This window comes from Antechinus flavipes, chromosome 1, assembly GCF_016432865.1.
Source record: "Antechinus flavipes isolate AdamAnt ecotype Samford, QLD, Australia chromosome 1, AdamAnt_v2, whole genome shotgun sequence".
Classification (NCBI taxonomy): Eukaryota; Metazoa; Chordata; class Mammalia; order Dasyuromorphia; family Dasyuridae; genus Antechinus; species Antechinus flavipes.
The window spans coordinates 574,261,942-574,289,201 of record NC_067398.1 but is presented as its reverse complement, the minus strand read 5'-3'; the positions used below and the strand labels follow the sequence as shown (position 1 = coordinate 574,289,201).

At 33.4% G+C, this 27,260-nt stretch overlaps 1 protein-coding gene across 1 annotated transcript in view; it reads right to left on the bottom strand.

The window, feature by feature from the left end:
* SLC26A7 (solute carrier family 26 member 7) overlaps positions 1 to 27,260 on the bottom strand; it is a 306,162-nt gene that overhangs the window by 59,750 nt on the left and 219,152 nt on the right. Inside the window, exons 8-12 of the mRNA XM_051970834.1 lie at positions 22,167 to 22,249; positions 17,147 to 17,294; positions 16,270 to 16,383; positions 7,673 to 7,750; positions 6,780 to 6,875 (exon numbers count right to left, since the gene is read on the bottom strand). Of these exons, the coding sequence (XP_051826794.1) occupies positions 6,780 to 6,875; positions 7,673 to 7,750; positions 16,270 to 16,383; positions 17,147 to 17,294; positions 22,167 to 22,249 (519 nt within the window). The remainder of the gene's footprint in view (positions 1 to 6,779; positions 6,876 to 7,672; positions 7,751 to 16,269; positions 16,384 to 17,146; positions 17,295 to 22,166; positions 22,250 to 27,260) is intronic.

The window sequence follows — 27,260 nt, the reverse complement described above, 5'->3', positions numbered from 1 at the left end:
TAAAACATGTTACACATCTCCAGAAGAGAATGCACTAAGAATATGGTTGAAAATATTTTTTTTCCATCTTCTTTTTTTTTTCCCCTAGGGAGTTGTAGATGGGGGAGGGAATTGGCTAATGAGGGAATTTGTTTATCATGATTATACATATTTCTAATTGGTTTGAATTTTTTATCTTCTCAATTTAATGGAGATAGAGGTGGAAGGGAGAGAATTTGGAACTAAAAATAAAATAAAACTGAATTTTTTAAAAGATTTTGTTAGGCAAGAATATTGGGCTACATCTAACAAAATGAAATCTAATTGAAATAAATATGAAGTCTTGCACTTAGTTTCAAAAAGAAAACACTACAAGTAGAAGATGGGAAAGTTTTGCATGGAGAATGCCACTTAAAACGATGTAGGAATTTGAGATAATTGCTAACTCAATATGAGTCAAAAGTATAATATTGAGCCTAAAGAAATTACTGAAATCTTGACTTGAGCTACATTTAAAGGCATGGTATGTTTGGCATACTTGTGAGACTGCATGTGGAGTATGAAGTACGGTTTTGGGTGCTGAATTTTAGGAAATAATATTGATAATCTGGAAAGCATTCAGAGTAGGAGAATCAGGATGATTAAGGGCAGAGATGACAATCATGGAATAATACTATCAATAGACTGAACATTAGAAAAAGGCTTTCAGAGTACATTTAATAACCCTCCCTCCATGACTTTTATAGAAAAAGAAATGAGCCCAAGAAGGATAAAGTCATTGCCCTAGATCATAAAGGTGATTTAGATGATTGCCCTCGAATGCTATGTAATGATCAACTAAAAGAACTGGAAGTGATTCACCTGACAAAGAGATGGTTTAGGAGTAGAAAGGGAAGTTTCTCCATGTATCTGTAGTGCCATCATACAAGGGGGAAGGGAACTAAATCCATCCTGTTTAGTTCCATAAAGCAGAATGAGGAATAATGGGTCACCTGTAGAAAGGATGCAGGTAAACTATGGGGGTATTATGAAAGGAGGTAGAAATGCTCTAAAGGCTTAGGCAACAGCCAGGATAGGATACAAATGCATGAAATGGAGAATCATATATGTGGAACAATAATAAAGCTAGTATGTCTAGACCATCAAGTGAGGGAAGGAAGGAAGGATGGAATGATAATTTAGGGACATGTTGTTTAAAGCTTCAAATGTTAAACAGACAATTTCCTATTTGATCTTAGAGGTAATAAGAATCCTAAATAAAGAAACTGGTCTACTATCAGTATCATTTTCATGTTATTCTGATTCTGACTAGGTTCAGAAATTATTGTCAGGGCTCACCTTGTTTAATATGTCCTGACTTCACTAATACATACAATCTATAATATTATAAAGCAAAATTTACTCTAGGTTAGAACATCCTAACCAATCACATATACTATCCCCTACAGAGCACCAGTCCCATCAGCCAGACTGATATTTGACCGATTGATTCTTCCTCTAACAGTAATGTCTGAGTCCTCAGTGGTTGGCAGAACATGCTGTATTCATTGCAAGCTAAGTGTCAGGCTTATTAGCTGATAGGCAGCCAAGAAAATAACAACCTGCCCAAATCCTTCCTGCCATTGACCATCTGACAAAAGTTGCTGATCTATCTCCAGCAAGAACATGACAGGGTGAGAAAGAAAAAGAAGCCTGGACATCATTTGATTTTTAGGAAAGCTGACAAGAGTATTAAGTTTTCTAATAGAGTTAGACATTCTTGACCTCATTCATAATAACAAAAACAGAAGTGTGGGAAGAGCGAGCCAAAATACTCACTCTCTCACCTACGAGTCACCCTTTTGGATGCTTATCATGGCTTTCCCCCAAAACATTATTATCCAGTACCCAGATACAAAAGAAAGCAGATTTGTTGGTTCTGAATATTTGTTGATTCACAGACAATTGCCGAATTGAAAGATTGCCTTGGCAAGCAACCATGAGAAACTCCGATTATCCAATTAGAATGTTCTCCAGACATACACTGTATGTCCAAGATTTATTTCAAAAGCAGGCTTCTTATCCATTTTTTGCAGAGTTTCAGTAGTTACACAGATAACTCAGAATTATACAAATAGAATCACCTATAATTGTTACTTTTTCAAATAGAAGCATTCTACTCTAGTCATTACCTACAATTAACCACGTTTTTCTAGTTACTGCCTACATCAACAAGTTGCCTGAGTCACAACACAGAACTGATAACAGCAATTCTACTAGTATCAGCTTACATTTAAAATGCTCTTTATGGATGATGGATCATGAAGCATTTTCCTTGGAACAAATAACTGAAGTCCTAACAGTAATAGGTCACATTCAAATAACACTTAACCAGTTTACAAAGAATTTTCTTTGGACCTATCCCCTGAGGTAGATTTCATAAATATTATCCCCATTTCACAAAGAAGGTATGAGATTCTGTGGAAAGCTCACTTGCCCAAAGTTCTAGCTCCTGAATGGGCTGAAATGTGATCTTTGGAACAACAAAATCTGTTGCTTTTTCTCCACCTAACCATACTGGGTGGTTTCATTTTGAATTTGGGGAAGTACTTGGGGTGATGCCTGGCAGAGTAGGTGCTAAATAAATACTTATTGATTGCTGGATTAATTCTAGAATTTACTCCCGTTATATTTTCTGTTTGCATATCAATCTAATTATATTGATTCATTAAATATGCTCTTATATCTATTAAAATATGGAGTCATTCAACATAAACATACTCAACTTTCTCTGATCAAACTCATTATATGTCAAAATAGCATTAATTTCATTTTCGACTTTCCTTATAAGCAAGAAATTGTCACACTAATTAAGATATACTCATTTTCTTTCTAGTTCTACAATACTTCTGTATTCCACAGATACATCCATTGGAGATTATGGAACCCAATGCCCTCATATTAGATGTCGATCCAGAGATATTAAATGACATTGTCTCACAGATGGTAAGTAGCTGAAGCAGAATTTGAACTTGGATCTTTTTTTTTACTTCAAATTCATCTACTACACCATACTCTCTCAAAATTCATAGTCCTCCAGGGAAATACAGTCCTAGTGGAGCATTTCTTCAGGAAAATGTTGTGCCAATGAGTGATAACCCGATAAAAAGAAGAAATTATCTCAAAAAAAATGAAATGAAAGGAAAAATCAATATAGAGGAAACCAGTAGGATGAAAAGGAAACAAAGTATACTTCTGAAAAGGTTTATAAGACTTCTGGAGTTCTAGAGAGGTAAGAAAACTGGAAGAGACTTTTCAAGGGTTCAAAGAATAAAATTATGAGGGACTATACTATATAAGGAGTATACAGAATAAGATTAGGATTGAGAAGATAAGAGAGAGAATGATTAGGAATAAGAGAATAAAGGGGAAAGATAAAGTAGTGAGAATAGGGTAATAGGAAAGGATATAAGGAAAAATAATGAGTAAAAATAAGATGGAGGGAAATTAACAAATAATAATTATAACTTTGAATGTGAAAGGTGAATTCACTCATAAAACAGACAGTAGAATGGCTTAAAAATAAGAAAATAACAATATGATGCTTGCAAGAAACATTTAAGAATGAGAGATCAACAGAGAACTATTTGTAATATTGTTTTAAGAACAACTTTGAGCAAATAAGTTATTCTGACTATTAAAAATACCCAAATTAACTATAAAAGACATAAAGTTATTATCTGTATCAAGAACTGATAGATGTATAGAACAATTTTACATATATGAGTGTGTATGTATATGTGTGTGTATATATATGTGTGTGCATGTGTATATATCTGTATACATGTAGATATATATTCAACACACACATTTGTGTAAAATGATAGCTGTCTCTGGGGCAGGGTAGGGGCAGGAAAGGAAGCAGAAAAAGTAAATTTACATAATTACTGTTGTATAGAAAAGAATAATAAGTTGTACATAATAGATTTACAATTTCATGTGCACTCATATTTTTTATTTGTACTATGTTATGGAAGTTTTATTACATAAATTAAAAACAAAATAAAAAGAAGTCAAAGCCTTAAATACTCCATGGTTTATTTTCCTCATGAAATGGAAAGCCTTCACGAATAGAACTTAATTTCCAAAAACTGTTCCCTTAGTTAGGAAGTTGCCTAAGATTATATTTGATTTCTATTTTCTAACAGATACTACAAGTAAGTTGCAGAGATTGGGGATAGGATTTGAGAGAAGAAAGAAGCCTCTGTAGTTCTTTGTGGGAAACTGTGTGGGTCCCATGGGACAAGTAGAGAGAAAACCAGGTGCTCCAGATGATGTGACATGCTTTCCTAAGACAAGAGCTTTGAGAATTGTAGTATATAGGAGACACCCAAAGAGGGGTCCCTTGATTTGATGTGGCATTTGTGTCAAATATGACAAGAATAATGAAATATAATGGAAAAGCTCTGGAAATATTCTTTACCCCTTACAGAAAACTTTGCTAATTGTGAAACTGTTAGCTGACAGCTGTATAAAAGAACAACCTGCAATTTGGTTGAAAAACCTGCAGAAAATGAGGACTGACAACACTGTAAGGGATTAGAGAATTATAAGCAAAGTGCCAAGCTACACTCAATAGGCAGCCCAAAGACCCATCCATCAATTAATTAACAGGCATTTATTAACCATGGAGAAGTGCATCATTTGAGACTTAGCCACAAAACTTTCCCCACATTTGCTTAGTCTTAGTCATGTGCTGAAAAGAAAGCCAGCCACACTAGTAATGATAGTTGGAAGTTCTGCCAAGAATTTATCTATAAGGGCCTAATTGCATACAGGTATCTGACAGAAGGTTGTTCAGTGATGGGCACTGTTATTTTGGAGGATTTCTAGTGTCAGTTTTCACTAGTTTCTATTGATCTGAAAATAAACATTTTCATTCTTTGTGCCCTGGAATATATGCATTTATGAAGGGAATTTATGATTATTAAATGAGATATTTGTAAAAAGCACTTAGCACTAGGTACTGTGCTTAGTACCTAGTACATAGGTTCTTAATGAATGCTTTAAAAAAAATTGATTGGGGATAACATACTATGGTGTCAGAAACTTCCAGCTTTGTGAGCAGGAAATAAAACAGATACAGGCTAATATAAAACCCAAATCTTGGTGACAAGTGTGTTAAATCACTGACCCAAGAGTCATGTTTTAATGGATAAATCTTGGTCCTCCTTCCTCTAAGACTTGGTTAGTAATAAAACTACTACTTTACTCACATGGAAGATATGAATAAAGGAAAGGGATGAGAATGGATTTGTGATTCATCATCAAAGAGAATTATCTCTACTAATACAGGTGGGTACCTTACCTGAGTGAGTTGCCTAGGAGACAGGTATCAAATACCAGCCCCATGAGACCACAATGACAGTGGCCTGTACAAGATTGAAATGTAGTTAAACATATAATATAATAAAATAAAATAAAATAGAAGAGAGATGTTAGAATGTGGTTTTCTAAGTCAATATGTGGCCTACGGGAATTTTATATATCTGTTGTTATTGTCATCATTGTTGAGTTATGTGGAACTCTTTATACTCCCCCCCATTTTGGGGTTTTTGAGCAAAGATACTTGCAATGATTTGCTACTTCCTTTCTAAATGGATTAAGGCAAACATATGTTAAGTTGACTTGCCCAGGGTCACATAGTATCTGAGACTAGATTTTAGCTCCCAACCCAGTTCTGTATCTACTGAGCCAGCCACCTAGCTGCCTCCTATGCAAGGTTTAATGATCCTCATTTCCCACTGATACCACCAAAAAAGAGGTTATACAGGTTTACATAACAAATATGTGTCAGAGTCAAAAATTAAATCCAGATCTTATTGGATTTGAGGGAGATTTCTATCCATTATGCATCACTCACTGCCTTTTAAGTAAAGGAGAGGAAGATGAAGCTAGCTATTTATTTTTGTTTTGTTTTTCCCTAGTGGTACATACATTCTGCTGCTATGATATTGTTACCTGAATTCATTATTCTGTAATCAAATTTATAATTTGAATGTGAAACTGCCAAATAGGGTTCTATATTCAGATTGATCCTAATAGCAGACAGATAAAAAATGAAATTTTCTTTGGCTATTGTCTATGAGACAGTACATGAGGTAATGTTCTGGTCACATTTATAATGAGAAAGTCCTGGGTTTGAATCCTTTCACAGACACTTAGTGATTGTGTGACTTGGATAATTCATTTAATCTCACTGCATTTATTTAATCAGGGGGTTGGACTTGATGACCAAGAGTTCTTCAAGCTCTAAATCTCTAACTTTTGCTGCTCTGTTCAAAAGATTTTCCATAAAAGTTTTTTTTTTTATTTGCTCCATGTTAAATATATAAGGAGTTGGCTCAGCATTCATGAAGCACACATTCTTTAGTAGTTAAAGCAGAACTTTGCCAAGTGCTATTGGTGATTTTATTTCTATTGGCATATACTTCCTTGATGCATTGATTCCAGAATCAATTCACAAAGAAAACTGGATATTCCTTATCCTTTAAAATTAAATAGCATTTCAAAAGCTCTGAAAGGACATATTACACATTAAAACTTGCCAGAATACAATTTGTGTTTCTTATAAAGAAATGTGCACATTTCTAGGCTATTATTGGGAGGCTATTCCCTGGGCGGAAAAAATTAGTAGCTTATAAAATACTTATATCATTTCAGTAAATCCATTTTCTGAAGAAAGAAGACTCTAACCTTCCTTTGTAAAACATGTATTTAAACCTTAGGGGGAAAAAAAAGGTCGATCAAATTTCACTTACCCAGTCTATTTTATCCACATTCCAGTATTTTTTTAAATCCCGGAACTGTATTAACATCCCTTTCAGTCCCACAACAATGATACTTGCAAGAACACACTATAAATTAGAAAAAAAAAGTTAATAATAAAAATGAGTAGTTCTTCCAAGTTATACACACATATTTATATATTTTTATAAAAACAAAACTTATTCTAGATGGATAGATAGAGAAATAAACATTATATTGTTAGAACAGTTGCTTAAAAGGCTAGATCAATAGTGAACCTTTTCCTTACCTTCAGAAGTAACATATTAACCTCCCATCCCAAGAAATTCATGATTAGTGTCATTCAGTTAAATAAGAGAGGTTCTGGAGTGCTAAGATAGAAGGTACATTAAGACAGTCCCAATTCCTGATTATAAAGAACTTTTCACTGGCTATATAAGCCTAAATTGATACAGAATTTCTGCTTGATGAAAATCAAAAGATAAATAATAGAAATAATGTACACATATGTGTAAAAATTTCCCCAGAAATTGCTTTGATAGACTTAAGAGGAATATTTACTCATGTAATCTAGAATTTTCTATTTTACTAAAAATGAACTTAACAAATGCCCTCAAAGGAAATTGTGATATTATTATTTATATCTCACAAATGAGAAAATTATGACAATTAATTAGGAATAGACTCTCCGGATCCCCGAATTATTTGCATCACTGAGGTATATTAGTCTGTTCAGTGCAGCTGAAAATCTGTCAACAAGGTTACACAGTATTATATGTAAATATATTTCAGAAATGAAGAGGTTATCCTGTTCCTTCTTTCAACCTCATTAGTCAAGAAAATAAATCTATTCATAATGAGTTGTGCCAATACAGATTCTCATTTCAAGGTAAAAATCATACTGTACCATGGGCAACCAGTAAAGCAATGGTCCTACTGCATAGATGACAATCAAGACCAAAATACAAGATATTAGGCAAGCCACCTGAAATACACAACAAAAAACACAAAAATATGAAAGAATTTTTCAAAATGTTTTTTCAAAAAATATAGCAAAATAAGGTATTACGACCTTCATTTGATTAGAGATTATCAGAAATGTTTAGAATTCCTAACAACTGCCAGAAAAGTAGCATGGCACAGTGGAAAGAGCACAAAATTTGGCATATGAAGACAAATTCTACTTCTGTCACTTCAAGAGTTCTAATACCAAAAGCAAATCACTTAAGCTTCCATTAGAATTTGTTTTGTTTTGGAAAAGGGTTCTTTTCCACCCTTCCTTTTTCTTTCCTCCCTTCCTCCTCCTCTTCTTCTCCTTTCTTCTCTTTTCTTTGTATAGCCTATTTTTAATACAGTGTCTAATGCAGAACATACTTAATAAATACTTTTTTACTAATTGACTAATATAGACTCAGTTTCCTTCTCTTGTCAAATAGGGATGATGGCAGTTAAATGGCACAATGGATAGAGTGTCAGGAAACTATTCTTCCTGATTTCAAATCTAGCTTCATACACTTATACAAATTCTTAAGTGACTCTGGGCATAACCTTTTTATCTCAGTTTCCTCATCTGTAAAATGAACTGGAAGAAAATGGCAAACCACTCCAGTATCTTTGCCCAGAGAACCCCAAATGGGGTCATAAAACTTTGGGCCCAATGAAAAAGACTGAACAAAAGCAACAAAAATAAGGACAATAATTATTATAAAAATTCTTTTACACAGTTGGTCAGGACACAGAATCATAGATTTAGAGGTAGAAGGGACCTGAAAAGTCATCTAAGACCTCTCATTTTTATGCATGAGGAAATGGAGACCCATTTAGGTTAAATTAGTTGTCCAAAATCAAAAGACTGACAGATCTGGGATTCAAACTGATCCTATAAAACTAGCCTTCTTTCAAAAGAGATATTGATTTTCAAGTACTAAATTACTCTATAAATATCATCCATTAGTATATATATAAAGAAAGTGAAATTGGTAAACTGGAACAGTCAGATAAAGTTGACATTAACAAAATATAATGGTTGTATAGGTACTTTTTTGAAAGTTAATAGGCAAACATGACTCATGATGAGAAGGCATAGTAAGATTGTGAACGATAATGGTGGAAAGAATACCTCAATAAAATCATAAAACCCTCTAAGCATCTTTATAATATGAAACTGACAAAATATGTAAAGATGAGTATTGAAGCAGTGACTCTACAGTGAAAACTATTTAAGTAAATCTTCCAGAATAATTTGCATAAAGTGTTCCCCATCTGTCCAAATTCCTGCCCCTAAAATTCACCCAAGGGAAATTTCTTTATTCAGTAGACATTTGGGTAACAATCAGAATTATAAATTTAAATAGTTTTTTCTTACTTGAGTAAAAGATTAACATTAAGCAAGTTGGTGTCTTTTCCCCATCTTCCTTGTTACCAGTAGCATGAGTTTATTAAATGGTTATAATGGGATGGTGGGCATTAGTGGTTATGAAATAGAGAAACTAAATTTCTTTGGAATATTAAATTAAAATTTTGGCTCCATTTGCTAGATGTTGGGGAAATCTCCTCCACTTATGCAGACTGAAAGTGTGCAATAATAAAGCAAGTAAGTGTTTACTATATATAAACACTGTGATAAGCACTGGTAATACAGAGAGAAAAGTTCTCTATTCTTAAGAAGAAAACATATAAGGAAATTTCCAATTGCAGATCAAATGGAAAAGTCCCATAGATCTCAGAGTACAAGGGCAAGGAAGGGATCAAGGTCTCGCTAGCCACATCTTTCTAGACTGATCTATTTCGCCATATTGCCTCTCACTCTCCTGGATATGAAGAGGACGATCAACCTGACTAGAAATTCTAAGGATGCCAAAGAGAACTCACTCTTACACTACTAAATCATGTCTATATTGAAGTCATATGTGAGGAATTTATGTTTTTGTGTTCTCATGTGGTGTGAGTTTTTGCTTAAACCATAAATATATCAACCAGTATATCATGAGAGTTCAGTAGTTGAGCATAAGAGTAGGACTTATGCATTCCATTATGATGACATGTAAAAAAAATTCCAGGGCCAGGCTACTGGTAGGAATCAGGGTTTCTTTGTGAACTGAAGAGCACAGGCATAAGTGTATTAGAAGACAGAAATCAGGAATGAACAGAACTATGTGGAGTACACATATGTGCAACTTTCGTTCAGGAATTACATCATATAAATTTGAAGCTCATAAAAAAACCACCCAAAATGTGAGAACTGAAAGATCTTAGAATCTATCTAAGCCAATGGCAGATAAGAAAACTGATGTTAAATATAGTTAAATGATTAAATAACTTGTCCAAAATCACATAGCTAGCAAATAGTCAAGTTCAAATATTCTGCCTCCAAAATAATCTATCATTGTCATCATGTTCACAAGTTGAACATTATTAAAATAGAATGAAAATGAATAACATGGTCTACCAAAATAAAAAAATAACCTAGCTCTAATTAACATAGTGCTGTGTTTAGAATATAAAGTTCAAGATATGTAGATCTATACTAGGTTTAATAGATTATAAATGGTAAGTGAAAATTATTTCTATGGAAAAGATAACTGAATCTGGATTCAAATGATCATTTTACCATTAGTGGATTGATCAAGTCTGACAAGGTATAAAGTAATGAGCATTGGATTAGGGGTTAAAAGATATAAATTTAAGTCGCAGTTCTGCTGTAGAATTTGCTATCCATTTTTGAGTAAGTCACTTACCATGCAAGAATCTGAATAAAATAAAGATAATAATGTTGGAACTGCTTCCTTCAGAGAGTCTTTTGTGATGAACAATAAATACTTTTAAATAACACAAATGCAATGTATATGTCAGTAATAGTTATTGGGCTCCAAATAACTATGGGAGCACACAATTTGATTTAGCAAGCTTAATCCTGCCTCAAGCTCACTGGTTTGACCTTCCTTTGCTCTTGGCTCCAATATCATAACATCAGTATATCTATGTGGCCAAAAGACTCTTAGAGATACTGCCCAATGAAGCTACTTCCAAATCATAGAAAACCATTAATAATATTACATCCCTGCCTCTTAAGCTTTTATGCTTTCTTGTTTCAACACCCAAAAGCTTGAGAACCTAAGAGTTAACAGGACTGCCCGCCTCCCAAACATCATAGAATTCAGGAACATGAAGAAGTTTGGTGATTATAAATTTCAAACTTCTCATTTTACAAGTGCAACCAACCCAAAAATTGAAGGAGGAGACAAGTCCAATTCAAAAGACATAATCTATTTATTAAGGATTTACTATTTACTTCCTGTGATTCTTGTTCAGACAGGGAAAATCAAATGGCTGCAGAAAGTGACAAGAATCAGAAGATGGGAAAGAACATATGCAATTTGGCTTCTTTTTTTTTCTAGAGATAAAAATGCCATCTAAATCAACTGTGCATTTTGAAAAAATGGAGAGTATATTATTTTTAAAACAATAAAGAGTGAGGATTCTTTCTGAAATTTTCTGATAGAACTAAAATCCCCAGCTATTCCATCATTCTTTATCAACTTAAAAATGTCACATAATAATGACAATATAAAGAACATTAAGGTTTGCCAAATGCTTTGCAAGAACCATATGAGAGATATTATCTTTCTTATTTTATAGATGAGAAAACCAAGTTTCAGTGATGTTAAGTCTCTTGCCCAAGGTTGCACAATTAGTATAAGCCTGAAGAAAGTTTGAACTGGTAACTCTCTGACTCCTAGTCCCAGCACTCTCTTTTACCATGTTGTTTTACGTACAATGGTTGAACAAAAAACAATTTTTTTCTCCAAAATCAGTTCGTCTGAGTGATTTGATGCAAGAGATTCAGTTTCCAGATGTTAGTTTTCTCATCTATAAAGTAAGGGGGGTCAATTAGATGACCTTTGAGATCACTTTCAGATCTAAATCTATGATTCTAAGATCAAACCTGTTAATTTTCAAGGATTAGTCCCACACAAATGATCACTTTCCTTTTGCCAAGTCCTGGGAAGTATATTTATTATATACAGCTATCCTTAATTTTCAATGAAGACAGAGTAGATAGAAAAAAAAACTTCCAAACTGGTCCCATTAGAGAGCCCAGTGTGTCAAGTGGGGAGCTCAACTGATCTTCACACCAAGGTCAGTCTCAGGGTATATACAATGAGAAGCTGAAGTCTAATAACTATACAAGAAGGGAATACCAGAATCCCAGAGCTAGGGCTGATCTCAAAGCCATCTAGTAAAATCGAATTGTAAAACTTACTTGACCAAGAACCCCCTCATCAGTCAAGTGTTAATTTGACATAATTTGTATAGATTCAAAGATCAACCAGAGACCCTATACACGTGAGAGAAGCTTGCCCATTTGGCCAATATATCATCCCTTCCTGAAGCAAAAACTAAACTCATGAAGGCGCTTAAGTCAGATAATGGTCCAGACATAAAGTCATAGGTCAACAACAGTAGAATAGAGAGAACAGAATCAAAAACAGGCTTCCTGAACAAAGCCTAGGGAACTGTGCTTCAGTTTTACCACTGGCCACATAAACTTTGGTATCATCACTTAGTGTAACATGCTGTTGTTGTAGCCTCCCTTGACTCCTCTTTTCCATGCTTTCCTGCTTTTAATTATTTCTAATTTACTCTGTATATAGCTTGCTTTGTATATATTTATTTGCAAATTCTCTTCCACCTTAGTGTATAAATTTCTTGAGGTCAGGGATTATCTTTTGCCTCTTTTCACATCCCTAACGCTTAGCACAGTGCCTAGCACACAGTAGCTGCTGAGTAAATTTTGATTTATTAATTGAAGACAGTAGTATTTATCAAGACATCTGGGTAAAGTCATCATTTTGGGTACTTTGCTCTAGTAACCTTTAGGCTCACATCTAAATAGCTTTCTAGAGCTTTTTGGCTACATGCAATTTTTGACCTTAAGAAAAATAATGCCTTTTTAGGAATTGTTATTATATTTATGTCACATAGAAAAATTATTCCATCTGACATAGCATCTCTTAAATAGGACCTTTTAAGATTTGACTTGTCTCTCACAGACCATGTGAGCTATTAGGATACCCATATAATCTTAATAGCTATGTGATGTTAAAAGGTCTGAAATGACTATCATGGGAAAGCATGCTAGATTTGGGTATGGGCACAGGGTTGGATTCTTTTTCCATGTAATTGGATGGGAACTGTCAAAGATTATAGACCATCTCAATAAGTTACATAGAATGTAAATGCAGCTTATTTTCAGATGTTGTTTTATGCTAGAACACTATTTTTTCCCCAAGTTTTCTTACTACTTCTAGGACCTAATAGGCAAAACATAATGAAAAAAGTTCTATTTCAAAATGTTTGGCAATTTTTTTGTCTTATTCAATTGCAAGGGTTTCTTTTATCTCCTATTCCTTACTGAATATGAACTATTGCCTTTCACCCATCCCTTATCATGTCTTATTATTTGTTCAAATGTGTGCTGGACCAAAAAGGAGAAGAACTTCTGGGAATCAGCCTAGCATTATAATGACAGGCATTTATATAACATTTCAAGCTTTGCAAAGTATTTCATATATGTATCCTCTCATTAAACTTTACAACAACCTTATGAGGTAAAGATGATTGGTATTATTATTGCAAGTTTTTAGCTAATCAAGTTTCAGAAAAATTAAGTGACTTTTCCATGATCTTAAGATTTAAAAATAGGATTTTAATTCAGGTTTTCCTTTCCTCAAATCTAGCACTCTTTGTACTGTGTTACAGTACCTTTCCCATTGAAATAGAGGAATTAAAGAAGTAAAATTCCTTAGAAATTAGTTGATTCCAAAACTTCATTTTACAAGTGAAGAAACTATAACCCAAGGAAAAGAAAGTTATTTATCCAAGTTCACACAAGTAGTAAATAGCAATGACAGGATTTGAATCCCTGCCTCTTAAGGTTTTATGCTTTCTTGTTTCCAACCTATTATCTTTTCATTATGTCACATGACTATCAGCAGATGAACTTAATTATATCAATTTCTTTGGGAAGGAAAATAGAAATATAATCACAAATTCAGGACTGGAAGGTTTTTAAAATATTATCTAGTCTGGTCTTCTCATTTTATAAATGAGGAAATTAAGACTCTAAAAGACTACTAGACTAGATAGAAGCAAAAAAAAAAAAAAAAAAAGCATAGAACTCTATTTTCTGACTTCTAGTGTGGTGTTTCCACTACATTCCTTTGAAGAACAGCATTGCCTATCACACACTCAAGATAGCCAATAACCAATCACCATTGAAAGATATATGCCATAACTGTGAACATACAATTTCCAGAAACACAGGCTCTACACACAAAAGAGGGGAAACTCTGTTGCATAATACGAGGTATTTCAAGAGATATATTTCTTGACAAATAAATGCCCAAAATGGTTAGCATAATTGAGTATTTTAGACTGTAAATTCAAGTTTAGTATACTAGAGTTTATTTACAGTCGAACAGGTTTCAGTAAAGGTCTTTAGAATCATGTAAACAGAGTAATTGGTTGAATGACTAAGATTTTCCATTTTTAGCTGGTTAGAAACAGTCATAGACCACAGTTATTTGCTGACTTATAGTTCTGTAACCTTCCACTAATGTCCCACTTTGATGCCTTAGCACAGAATGGAACTAACCCTCCTTTCTTCAAAATCTAATCCAGGAGTAATCAACCTTATGTCAGGTTCTACTGAGCTAGGCAGAATGAGTAGGGATTTGTAATATAGCTTTCTTCAAGTTGGAAAATATAATAAAGCATTTAAAATTTGTTTAGAACATCTATTTACTTTTTATTACATAAAAAATACATTCCACATTGTAACAGCATTCTAAGAGAATATTAAGAGGTCATTAATTTACTAACCATTTATTAAACACACTTACTAGATGTAAAGCATTATACTATAAGCTAGATTCCAGTTAAAAATGTTATTGTTATTTTTACTATTATTAATATTTACATCACATTTTCACTTAAATATCGTCTATAAAAACAGATTTTTTTAAGAACTTGAAAAAGAATTTCATTTTACTTTTTGAAAAATGAATAATTGGAATTAATATTTTTCATCTAACTGGCAGAATTTTCAAGAGAGTTTTTAAGTCTCCTATGGACCACTAGATGGAGCTTTGATTATAGTAATTGTTAAAGAGTCTTGAGGATTCTAGCACTTTAAAGGAGAGAATTAATTTTTTTTCTGATTATTAGCTTAAATGTTTTAATAAGTGTTATAATAAAGAAGAGCTATTCTTATAGGGACAAGATAACTTATAAAAAGGATGATGTTTAAGCATGTTCAAAACTTGCAATTGCTAAAATCCATATTCTCTCTCCACAACTTTTTTGAAAGTCAATTTTCCAAAGTTATCAGTTGCCTTGCCCTAAGAATGCCTAAGAGAATAAAGAGGGCTAAGGTATCACTAGAGAAAAAGCTATTGTTGAACTTGTGACAGAGTCATCTACATCAAGTTCTTTGTCTTATTCTGTAGCTAAGATCTTGAGGGCCAGTCCAATGCAGAAATTTTTCCAGGGAGATAGCCAACATGGCTAAACATAAATACCATCACAAACAGAAGCAATCTAAGAATTACCACTGTTCTGTTACAACGAGATTTCCCTAAAATGTTTTGCTTTCTTTCCCTTTAACATACACAGTACAACCACAGTATGATGGGACTAGCTCAGATGTTTAGCAAGCTTACTTTTATAGGTTTCCTATAAGTAGCCTCAGGGTGCTATATAGTCATGCTTATTAAAGCTATTTTCTTCCTCTCTAAACCTATTTAATTTCCACATTAAAAAAAAAAAGACAGTGCAATTAATTCTTCTAGTCACCCAGCACAAAATAAGTCCAGTCATCTGAACACCTTGGACCTTATCTTCATCCTTCTCTCTCAGATTCACTATTGCCTCTAGGGGAAAAACCTCAGTAGGTACCTAAGGTCCTTTATAAACTGCACTCCATTTACCTTTTCAGTCATTTCATATTACTCATCTTCTCAAATGTTCCATTTTTAACACAACATTTTCTCTCCTTCCTCCTACATTTTTACATACAAAATCTTTCAGGTATCAAATGCATTGATTCTTCATCACTTCCACTTGCAAGCTCTAGTTTCCTTACATATACATCTCAGTTACTACCTCAGTTGCCTTCTCTGAGATGTCCCTTCTTTGCACTTCACCAATTGTTAACACTCTTTTCCTCTTGAAATTATTTTGTGATTTTTGTATGATTTGTCTTTACTTTTATGCACATGTGCAATGCTCCCTCCCAGAAGAATAAGCCTCTTGAAGGCAGGAACTATTTCATCTTTATTTTCAAGAACCCAGTAGCTGACACAGTGCCCTTGTATTGTGAGCACTTAATCGCTATTCACTGAATTAAACTGAGTAAATGTTTTGTGGCATTTTAAATCAAATCCCCAGTTTATAGCTCCTAACACAAGACATTGTTATATTTCCTTTCCTCTATTATATTACCTGTGTCTTTGATCCAGTGCTATAGAGTCCTGCTGTTCTCCCCATTGCTGCTGCACTCGGTATACAAAAGAAAAAGGAAGGAATGACATTGCTGAGGCCATGAGCCAAAAACTCCTGCAAAGTTAAAGGGAGAATATGGAACTTAGCAGTCACAGGAAAATAGTTAAACACACATTAACAACCTCTGTAAATAGCATTGGGGGACTACTTTTAAAAGCACAATGCTAAAGTTAAGACTTTCTGTTTAGGAAAACTCTGAAAGTTTCAGCCTTAATCTAGAGTCAGAACTGTTTCTTGACAGCCTGCTGGAAAAAAATAGTATCTCCTGATTGTAACTGTTTTTACAGCTGAAATATGACATATTGTTCCATTGTATTGAATAAACATTGACTGATCAACAGCTTACTACAGTACCTTAGGCTTAGGCCACTTGGGGGCTTGGCACCTGCCTCCCAGAGCTCCCCGTAGAGTAAGGGATACATTACAAAGTGTCATGTGGGAGAGGTACCGAGAAGATACCAAGAAAGTCCAAAGGAAGAAGGTGCCAAATTCAGTGGCTGAAAAAGAGAAAGGGGTTTATTGGTTCCTTGTGGCCTGGCTAGGAATTCAACTGGTGAAGAACTTAAGAGGATGTGCATTCCATGCTGAGGTCCAGTAAGAATGAAAGGGAATACTGTGAAATATGGACAGCTGAACAGTTAGGATGCTATAACCTTGTTGAGGACTAAATGCCCATGTATCTCCTGTCAAAGGCATATTGACTTAGAAAAACCATTTTAAAAGATTTTCAGGCTACAAGTTTGAAACTTCTGATAGGTCATTAATACAAATAAGGCAATTAGAAAAAGGGACATCTGTAGGGTTAGAATTACTTTACCTGGTTGTCATCCACTGAATATTTGAATTTTTTGGCAGAACCTTGGGCAAGAGCTAATGAGGCTACATAGCCAACTAGTGCAACTCCAAATGCTTCTGTGACAACTTCTGAAAGGATATTCATTGAAGGTGCCTTGGGTGAAGGAATTCTGTAAAGAGAAAAAAAATGTCATCACTAACCACAGTTTACCTCCAGCAATTCCTTCTTATCAAATAGATTTAAATAATGATCTTGTGGCTTATAGAAGGCAATTAAAATATATTATCATGAGAAATTTAAGCATTGTCCTCAACTATTTTCTTGATTTAAACACATTTTTTTGTGATAGAAAAGGGGCATGGAAAAATTACATTGTCGCTCAAACTACAAATCAACATGCAATCATGAAGTATCTACTATGTGCAAGACTTTCTGTTAGGTACTTGAGATAGTGAGCCAAAAACTATAAATAATATAACTTTAAGGAATTTATATTTTACAGATTATATAAAATATAATCTGTTCACAGATAAGTAAATAAAAAAAATCTATACAAAGTATGAGCAGAAGGTCACTAAGAATTGGGGAGGAAGGAAAAAAGATTGGAAGGAGATGGCATCCAAGACGAGCCTTGACAAATGTCTCAGTGAGGAATGTCTGGGAGAATCCAGCAGATGTGGGTTATGATCCTGGCTCGGCTCCCTACCAGCCAGAAGATCCTGAGAGGTACTTTGAAACTCTCTGGGTTTTAATTTTCTTAACTATTGTTTTTTGTTAAGTCATTTTCCAGTTATATCCGACTCTCTATGACTCCATTTGAGGTTTTCTTGGCAGAGATACAGGAGTGGTTTGCCATTCCCTGGGGTTTGAAGCCCAGGTTTGAAGCTGTGTCATTACACAGCTAGTAAGTGAAGTTACATTTGAACTCATGAAGATGAGTCTTTCTGTGGTCCAGTGCTCTATCCATTGCACTAAATAGCTGCCCTAAATTCTCATCTATAACATGGGGATAAAACCTACATCAGAAGGTACTTAGGAAAATCAAATGAGATGAAATATTTGAGGCCATTTTGTAAACCAGAAAGTGCTATATAAATATAAAGTATTATTATTAAAAAAGCATTTATGTCCAGAGCATTATGGTAAGACCATAAAAAATTCTCATACTAGGAATTTCCTGATTTGTTTTGTTGGTTTTTTTATCTGAAGAGTAGTAATTCCATGTTGCTGTTGTCTTCGATTGTAATTTAAACCTTCCAAAATATTTACATGGGCTAATTTCTTTTGAACACTAAAATATTATATTTTATGGTGTATATTTCCTTATTTAAATCCCTTGTTATTTTAAGTCTTAAATGACATTGTGACCTTTAACTTAAAGTTTTATTGTTCAGGGATCACATTTGAGGTTTTCCTGTCAAAGATATTGGAGGGATTTTACCATTTCCTTCTCCAGCTCATTTTATAAATGAGGAATTGAGGTCAGCATGGTTAAATGATTTGCCCAGGACAAATGGGCCAGAAAATGTCTCAGACCAGATTTGAATTTGGGAAATGAGTCTTTTTGACTTCAAGCTTTGTCTAGGCCACTGCATCACCATGATGAATACTGAGATAGTTTATCTATCAATCTGTCATTAATTATAGAGATGTCTGCTAACTACACAAGGAATATATGCTAGACATGAGAAAGTCCCAAATTTTCTCAGATCTGATAATAGATGCCTACATCTGTTGTTTAAAAGGTGGTCAAATTATGCAACTAGAAGCAAACTAGGAATCAATGGTAAAGAACAGGAAGTAATAGGCAAAGCACTTAAATTACTAGGGGCATAGATACTGTTTTCACCACGGCTACAATTTGGGGGGAAGGAGACAGATAAATTCAGAAAGCAAAAAGTTAGCTATGAAAATGGTCTCAGTATCCACATCTATATAATAATAGGAATGACACTAAATGATCTTTCATATCCTCCCAAGTTCAAAATCTATCATCTTATAATCTTAAAATGTCTTTAAATAGGACTTGGATTTTAGTGACATGGCTTAAAATAAAAGAATATCATAGTCAATAAATAAGCAATGTTTAAATAGCCTCTAAATTCCATGTACTTACTAGGTTCTGGTATTAGCTGTAGAACAAAAAGGGAATACCTTTAATAAGTAAAATTTGTAGTCTCTCAAATTCTATCAAGAGGCCTTAAAACTGAAAATATAAGTAAGAGATAAATAACTCTGTGTGGATGTATATACCAGATCAGAAACCACAAAGAGTAATAGATATGACACAAGAAAAATTAAATAATAAAATCAATAATTCATAGACGGTAATATACAAAAAGAAGGGCATTAATAAAACCTATAGTATCAGATATTTATATACTAATGAACATTCTTTGAGTAATAGATTAGATGAATGAGAAATCTTAATCCAAAGCAGAGGTTTTTACTTTAAAGGTGTCTTTGAGATTTGGTATCTACTAAGTATATTGTGACATAACTACAACATGGTTACTGAAAAGTTATACCTTAGTTAATGCAAATGGTGGAATTCATTGTATATTAAAAATATATATTCATAAGGAAATACAAGGGCTTGAATAGATGATTATCATAGAAAGCATTTGGAAGAGAATCAGTGGAAGAAGCAATAGCAGTGATAATGGGATGGGATGGGGAAAATATGCCTCAGATTTCTGAGCCAAAAGTAGAAAATTGAATAATTTGAAGAATATAACAAAATTTCCTACGACATACTAATGAGACATACTAAAAGCAAAGATAACCTATAAATTCTTGAGTTGTCTTAATTATAATTTAATTCCTAAAAATGTAAAAAATTACATAGAAAACTGATTTCAAATTAAATAGAAAAATGGTTTTTGAAGGATAAATAATGAGATCCTTAAAAAAGATGATTTCATAATTTGATTTCTCAATTTTTTAAAATTTCATAATAAGTTAAGAGAAAACCTGAGCATAATGTGACATACAAACAATTTTTAGGATTACTTTCTGAGTTCAGACAAACAATAAATAAGATGTTATTTGTATAGGACTTAAATTGCTAGGGGTTTTTGACACAAAAGAGTTGGATTTCTCTTAAAATTCTGATAATACAAACACATATAATTCTGATAATAAAGAAAAGTCATAAAGAGAATGATATAAATGCATAGAACTCATTGGTCAACTTGAGTTTCTTAAATATCTGTAAAGGAGATAGTAGCAGAATTTATTCTTTATTTTAGATTAGATTAGATTAGATTAGATTAAGAAAGAATAAGAGGAAGGGATAGTATCTTGCAAGCAATGCTTAAAATTTAAAAAAAACAAAGCTAATTCGTGATTAGTGCCAATAACGACAAAAAGCAATTTTAAATTATGTTGGATGGCAAGAGTAAGATTCTTTAAGGGGAGAGGGTGTGGTGATAAGAACAGATGATAGAAAGTAGAACTATTCACTACTTATATTTTCTTTACAAGAGAACAATTTTCAGAAAAGCAAAGACAGAATAAAAAGATAACAGATTTGATACCTCTTCAAAAATAAGATGTTAAAAGAGGACCAAACTACACCCATTAGATGAATTTACCAGATTTGGGGTATTATTACCTCAGTAACCTAGATAAGCTACATCTCAGAGTACTGAAAGAACCAGCAGATTTGAATTACAAAACATTATTTCACTATCTGTGAAAAATCATGAAGAAAAGTAGAGTTATCATGAGAATAAAGACAGATAAATGTTCTGATTTCCCCCCAAAAGGGAAAAAGTGAGATTTTTTTTTTAACTCTAGACTGGCATAGTTGATTTCCATTCGTGGCAAAAATCAAAAATGTTTGTTGAGTATCTGGAAAGGAAAGCAATTAAGTTATCATGAAAAACTAGCATGAGTTTAATGAAAAGAGTCCTTATTAGATTAACCTCATTTTCTTTTTTTTTTGGCATTAGTTGACTCAACCAAAAGAACATTATAGACTGTGTGTGTGTGTGTGTGTGTGTGTGTGTACATATATACATACATTTTAGGAAAGCTTTTGGGAAAAAAAAGTCCTTATAGACAAGATGGAAAATGTAAGCTAGATGACAGTATAATTAAGTGGATTCAAAAGTGATTAATGACTAGATTCCAAGCAAAACAAGAGTTTGGCTTTCTAAAATATACTCACTTCATGACTAAAGTTAAGTCATTTAACTTTTCATTGATCAATCAATTTCCTAATACTAAATTATAGAAAAGTTGCCAATTTGAATTAGTAGAACTATCCAGAATGATGAAAGTACAGGTCACATGATAAAAGAAAATGATATAGATTGGTAGTCCCATATAGTATCTGATAGGTAAACATACAAGCTATAATATAAATAAGTATAAGTTAAAATAAATATAAAGATTAGACAGTGCTAAGAAAGTAGTTTAAATCCCCCTATACATTATTTGTTTTCTCATGGATAATCTATAAATTTCTGAAGGAGTTAGGGATGGGTTTTTTGTTATTGTTTTGTTTTGTTTTGTTTTGTTTTTTCCCAGAGAAGTCTTAAGGTAAGCTAAGGGTGCATGACAGTTATTTTCAGGTATCTGAAGAACTGTCCACTTAATCATAATTGCTCTGCTAGGCCACAAAGGACAGAACTAGAAACAAAATGCTAGAAGTAGAATGGGCTATCATGGTAGGTAACAAGCTCCCTCCCCTATTACTGGGGGAGGTTCAACAGAGGTTGAAAGACCTCTAAAGAGGAATTTTTGTTTTGTTTTGTTTTTTTCACATATTGGCTAGACTAGATAGTGTCAGAGGTTCCTTCCAATTCTGATATTCTAGTACTTGAACATTCACTGTATTAGTCATGTTGAATAGGTATAGTTTTTCTTATATACAGTCAAGCATTTACAAATATTTTCTCCTGGTCCCAACAAATTTTAGGTTAAAAAATGTGACATTTACTGGTCTTCCTTAACTTTATAAATTCTTTGTTTCTGAACTATTGAGGTTACTTTTGAAATGAATGGCAAACATAAGCAAGAAATATCACATTACCCATCTGGAATATGTCCCACAACATCCAATCCGTAGGTATATTCCATGTTGGCACAATAGCAAGCAAATGATGCAGCAATAATCTATTTGATTAAATAAAAAAAAAAGATTAAATGCTTCACACTCAATAACCAGTTTAAAAAGTAAACATTTTTGAAGTTTCTTTATATTTTAAGAACACAGTTGCTATGTAGATATTGAGATTTGTTAAGAAAAATTGCATTTTATAACAAGGAAAATTCAACACAGTTGGTTTCTAAGTACCCTTACAAGTTAATCCTACTGTGTCTTAAAATAATATCACCAATAATTTTTCTTTCACTAAATCTTGTATAGAATAGTACAACTCATTTCTATAGCACTTTGAATTTTACACATACTCCTTTCTTTCCCCTCAACAACTCTGAGATAGACAGTATAAGTTTTAGCATGATTAGAAACAGAAACTATGAGAAATTAGGTATTTTGTCCAAAATCACACAGACAGTACGTGGTATAGTGAAGATAAGTTCTTAACCTTTTTTTCTACCATGGACTCCTCTGACTGATGAACCCTATGGACTGCTAAATCAAAATAATGTTTTTTTGTATAAAATTAAATAGATAGGGTTACAAAGGAAACCAAAAGTTAGTGAAAGTAAACATGAATATTTTTTCACACACCAGTTCACAAATCTCCTGAAATTTATTCAGACAAGAGGTCTGCAAATTGCAGCTTGAAAACCCATTTTGTTTAAAAGTATAACAGTCCATACTTTGTTTTCTAGTCAGCACATTCAAAAGCTATTGGATATATACATGTTATAAAAAGACAATATCAGAGATCAGAAACTCAAAATGACTTTATGAAATCAATTAATCCAATTATCTCATTTTTACAAATGAGGAAACTGAAGCTAGAAAACTATGTGACTTGTCCAACAGCACACAGGTTGAAAGAACAGAGCTTAAATTTCAATTTAACTGCTCTCTCTCCAAATCAAATGTTTAAGAATAAGAGATAACCTTCAGCCAAGTCCACTAGTTCATTCAGCTCAGCATTCTATCTGATGTGGCATTTTTTAAAATTTTAAGCTGCTTATTATTATAGACACCTCATTAAATAATAAAACTATCAACTTACAAAAATATTTTTCATCAGAAGTATCATCTAAATCTACTCATCATTGGTGGGTTTTAGTTATTTAATTAGAAGTAGGGCAGATATTTCGAAATTTGTTCACAACTGCTGTTAGCAGTGCTTTTTTGATAAAAGAATTATGAATTTTTCATGTGTCACCTTAGATTTGTCTTTTTTTGTATATTAGAAACTCCTATAACATTGGGAGAGAAAAATTTTTAACCATAAAACAAAATCAAAATAAAATAAAACTTAATATATTGCAAAGTAGGCATTCAATAATTCATAATAGTAGTTCCATTATTTAAAAAAAATAGTACTGAGAATTATCTTAAAATATATCTTTATTTCAGATAACAACTATAACCAGACTGATACTGGTGGAAACTCAAAAAATAAATTTTTGGACTATAATTAAAAATCATGAAAAGCTTGTCCCAAGTTAAAGAAATTATATTATGCCTTACAAAAAGTAATGCTTCATAGGTGTAAGACTGTGTTAAGTATTGCATCATTAAGTAATACATGCAACAGCAGTCATATAGTAAAGATACTGAGTTAATCTAACCCAAATCACTGACTTGGTCTCCAACAGTGACTCATGTGTGACAGCAAGTCAGACCTCTTGTAATCAGTACAACCTAACTGTTCATTCTTCAATACTCTATACACAAAGATGAACAAGATTCTCTATAATTCCATGAAAATTATTATCTTTTATTATATTCAAAAATAATGGGCATCCTTTTGTTTGTGAGTTTGCTTTTTGGATTTCACAAGAATATAATAAAATCATATCCATCTCCAAAAAAAATTTATGAAAAGTATATTTGCACCTGGCTTTGGTCTAATCTAAGTTACATTGTTTCTCTCAAGATGGGTTTCATAGAAGGCAGCAAAGTCAAAAGTACTGGTCTGGCAAATATAAAAAAGAAGCTATTCTTCTATTAATAACCTGTGTGACACTGGATAATTCATTTCAACTCTATGGATCTCAGTTTCCTTATGGTCGATAAAAGATGATAGAATAGATTCCTTCCAGCTATACAGTTTTAATAAGAATCACAGAAAATAAGATCCCTTTATCCCTATGGCTCTTTTCTCTGATTGATTTCTCCTAAAGCCTAAATTCCTCCTTCATTTCTCCATGATCCCACTGCTGACTCTCTAGACTTCTTCCTTTCACCCCTATCATCAGTTTTTAAGCTTTTGTGTATGTGTGTTGTATTTCCACTCACCTCCATTTCAATATAAGCTCTTTAAGAGCAGGGATTAGTTTCCTTTTTTTAATTTTTATTCTTATTTCTGATATTTAACACAATTAAGAGCTAAATAAAGTTGACTGATTTGGGATTTGTTGACTTTCATATGAATTATCCTATACTTTCAAGAACTCTCTAAGGTGGGTAGATCAAGTCCTATTTATTGCATTCACTCTACAAAAGTAGAAAGTGAATCTCAGGTAAATGTCAGAGAGATCTTCCCCAATTCTCCATTTAAAGGGGGAGCTCAAGACCTACATCTCTTAATTTATCACTCAATTGCAGGTCTTTATCATGTCTCATGCCAGGTACTCTTTGCCCCTCCCCAATTTCCCCATTCACTTTAAGCTTTTTTTGTGTGTGTTCCCCCTGTAAGTTCTTCCTCTTGAAGTGGGAAGTTATCTTTAACTTTTGTATCCCTATTGTACAACACAGTGTCTAGCAGCTAATAGACACTTAATAAATATTTATTGGCTAATAATGGATCTTACATACCTGAACAGCACTTTATTTCTTTATCTGTATATTTTAAAGAAGAATAAATAATATTGAAGATTGCCATAAGCAGATGTATATTTGGTGAGTCCAAATAGTCTCTGTAGTTCCCTATCTTAGAGATATGGAATCATCTATGAAATATGTAAGCAAAATATATTTTATAAGGACAATTTTCACAACTTCTAGTTTCTGAATCAACAAACATAAGAGATACTGTGGACAGAGATGGAGAAAGAAAGAGATGGAGAGATGGAGAGAGAGAGACAGAGAGAGAGAGAGAGAGACAGAGACAGAGAGAGAGATTAAAAATGGTGGAATGACTTCTTACTTCAAGAAGTCCAAGGTGGAATCATGGAAGTTAGAAAAGAGCAAATAAGATGATATAAAGTAGAATCTATAAGGCAATAGAGAGTAGAGAAATCATAGTCACAAATCTAGAGCTGGAAAGATCAGAGGACCATCTAATTCAAACCCCTCATTTTATAGGAAACATGACCTCAGGGATATTAAATGATTTATCTACTAAGGTCATACAGGTAAAAAACATCAAAAATAAAACTTGAATCCAAGTCCTCTCATTTTAGAATTCTTTCTCTTTAATCTGAATATATAGAGGAGAAAAGTATGGAAGGGAGGGGTCAGATGAGGTCTTTGGGGAAAAACATTTGGAGCTTTGGAACTTGGAGATAAGAATGAACATCATAATAATAGGCAGAAATTGGGGAGGGAGGTGATAATTTTTCTAAACACCAATGGAATAAATGATAATGGAATGGAATGCAATAAAGATAAAAGACAGAAGAAGGTAGAATGACAGACAGGGGAGGGAATAAGCATTCATATAGCACCAATTACTGTCAGACACTATGCTAAATACTTTTTACAAATACTATCTAATATGATCCTCACAAAAATTCTGCAAGTAGGATCCCTTATTATTCCTATTTGGGAAAAAAAGTTATAAAGTGACTTGCCTAGAGTAACATAGCTAGTAAGTATATGAGACCAGATTTGTACTCAGATGCCTTTGTTTCCAGGTCCAGAATTTTGTACACTGCTCCATTCAGCTGAGAACAAAGGGATAGTATATATGATTTGTCTGGTAGGTAGAATGGAAAGGAATAGTAAAATGTGAAAGATTTTAGAAGCAGAAATGACAGAATTTAGTAAATTATAAAATGTATGGAGTGAAGAAGGAGGAAGAATCAACAATGTTTTGAGAGTGTGAATCTGAGGTGAAGTACAGTGAATCTATTATTTTTCCTCCTTTGTTTTCAAAGAGGACCAATGGCATCATGGGATCATAGTTTGACTTGGGTTTAAGTGAGGTAGAATTGCATACATAGTCTCCATCCCTCTTGAAAAGCTTTAGAAATCCAGTAGCAGGACAAAAGTCAGGAAGACTGGAAAAGATCTGGGATGCAGTGATGATTTCGGTATCTTAGATATCTTAACAAGCTCTAAGTGCTCCCCTTCTTCAGCTGCCTTCATGGCCCTTGAAACACATTGTTCTCATCCTTCCAGTTTCCCTGGGAATGCTTGGCATAGACATCCCCCTAACTCATTGATAGGTTTGAAGTACATCAGGTACTGTTAATATTAATGGTGAGCTCATTAATAAGAATGTAGAGAGGTAGGGGAAGGACAGAGTTGGGGGTGGGGGAAGATAATAAGTACAGTTTTAGATATGTTGAGTTTAAGATGCCAGTGAGTCACCTAATAGAGCTTTCCATAAATAGTTGAACATACAAAATGAGGTCTAGAGAAGGACTGAAGGGAGAGAAATAGGAAGTAGAAATAGATATTTAGGAGTGATTTGAAAAAGAGTGATTTTTGAAGCCATGGGAGAGAAAGAAAACAGTGTAGAGAGAAAAAGAGAAAAGAGTTTGGAGAGAACATTGGAGAACACCCATGTTTAAGAGTCAGTTAGAAGATGAGAAATTGAATAGTGATAAAGAGATGAGAGTACAGCGTGACAAAAACTGGAAGAATATCAAGAAAGTGAGAGTAGTCCACAGAATAAAATGGTTCAGAACCAGCAAGGAGTATGAGGATAGGGGGGAAAAAAGCTATTGGATTTGACGATTAGAAGGCTTGCAAGTGACCTTGGAGGAAGAAGGTTCAGTAGGATGTTAGGAGTGGAAGTCAGAATCTAAAGAGTTGAGGAAGAGGAAGAGGTGATGGAAAGGGACTAGCAAGTATATACTACTCTCT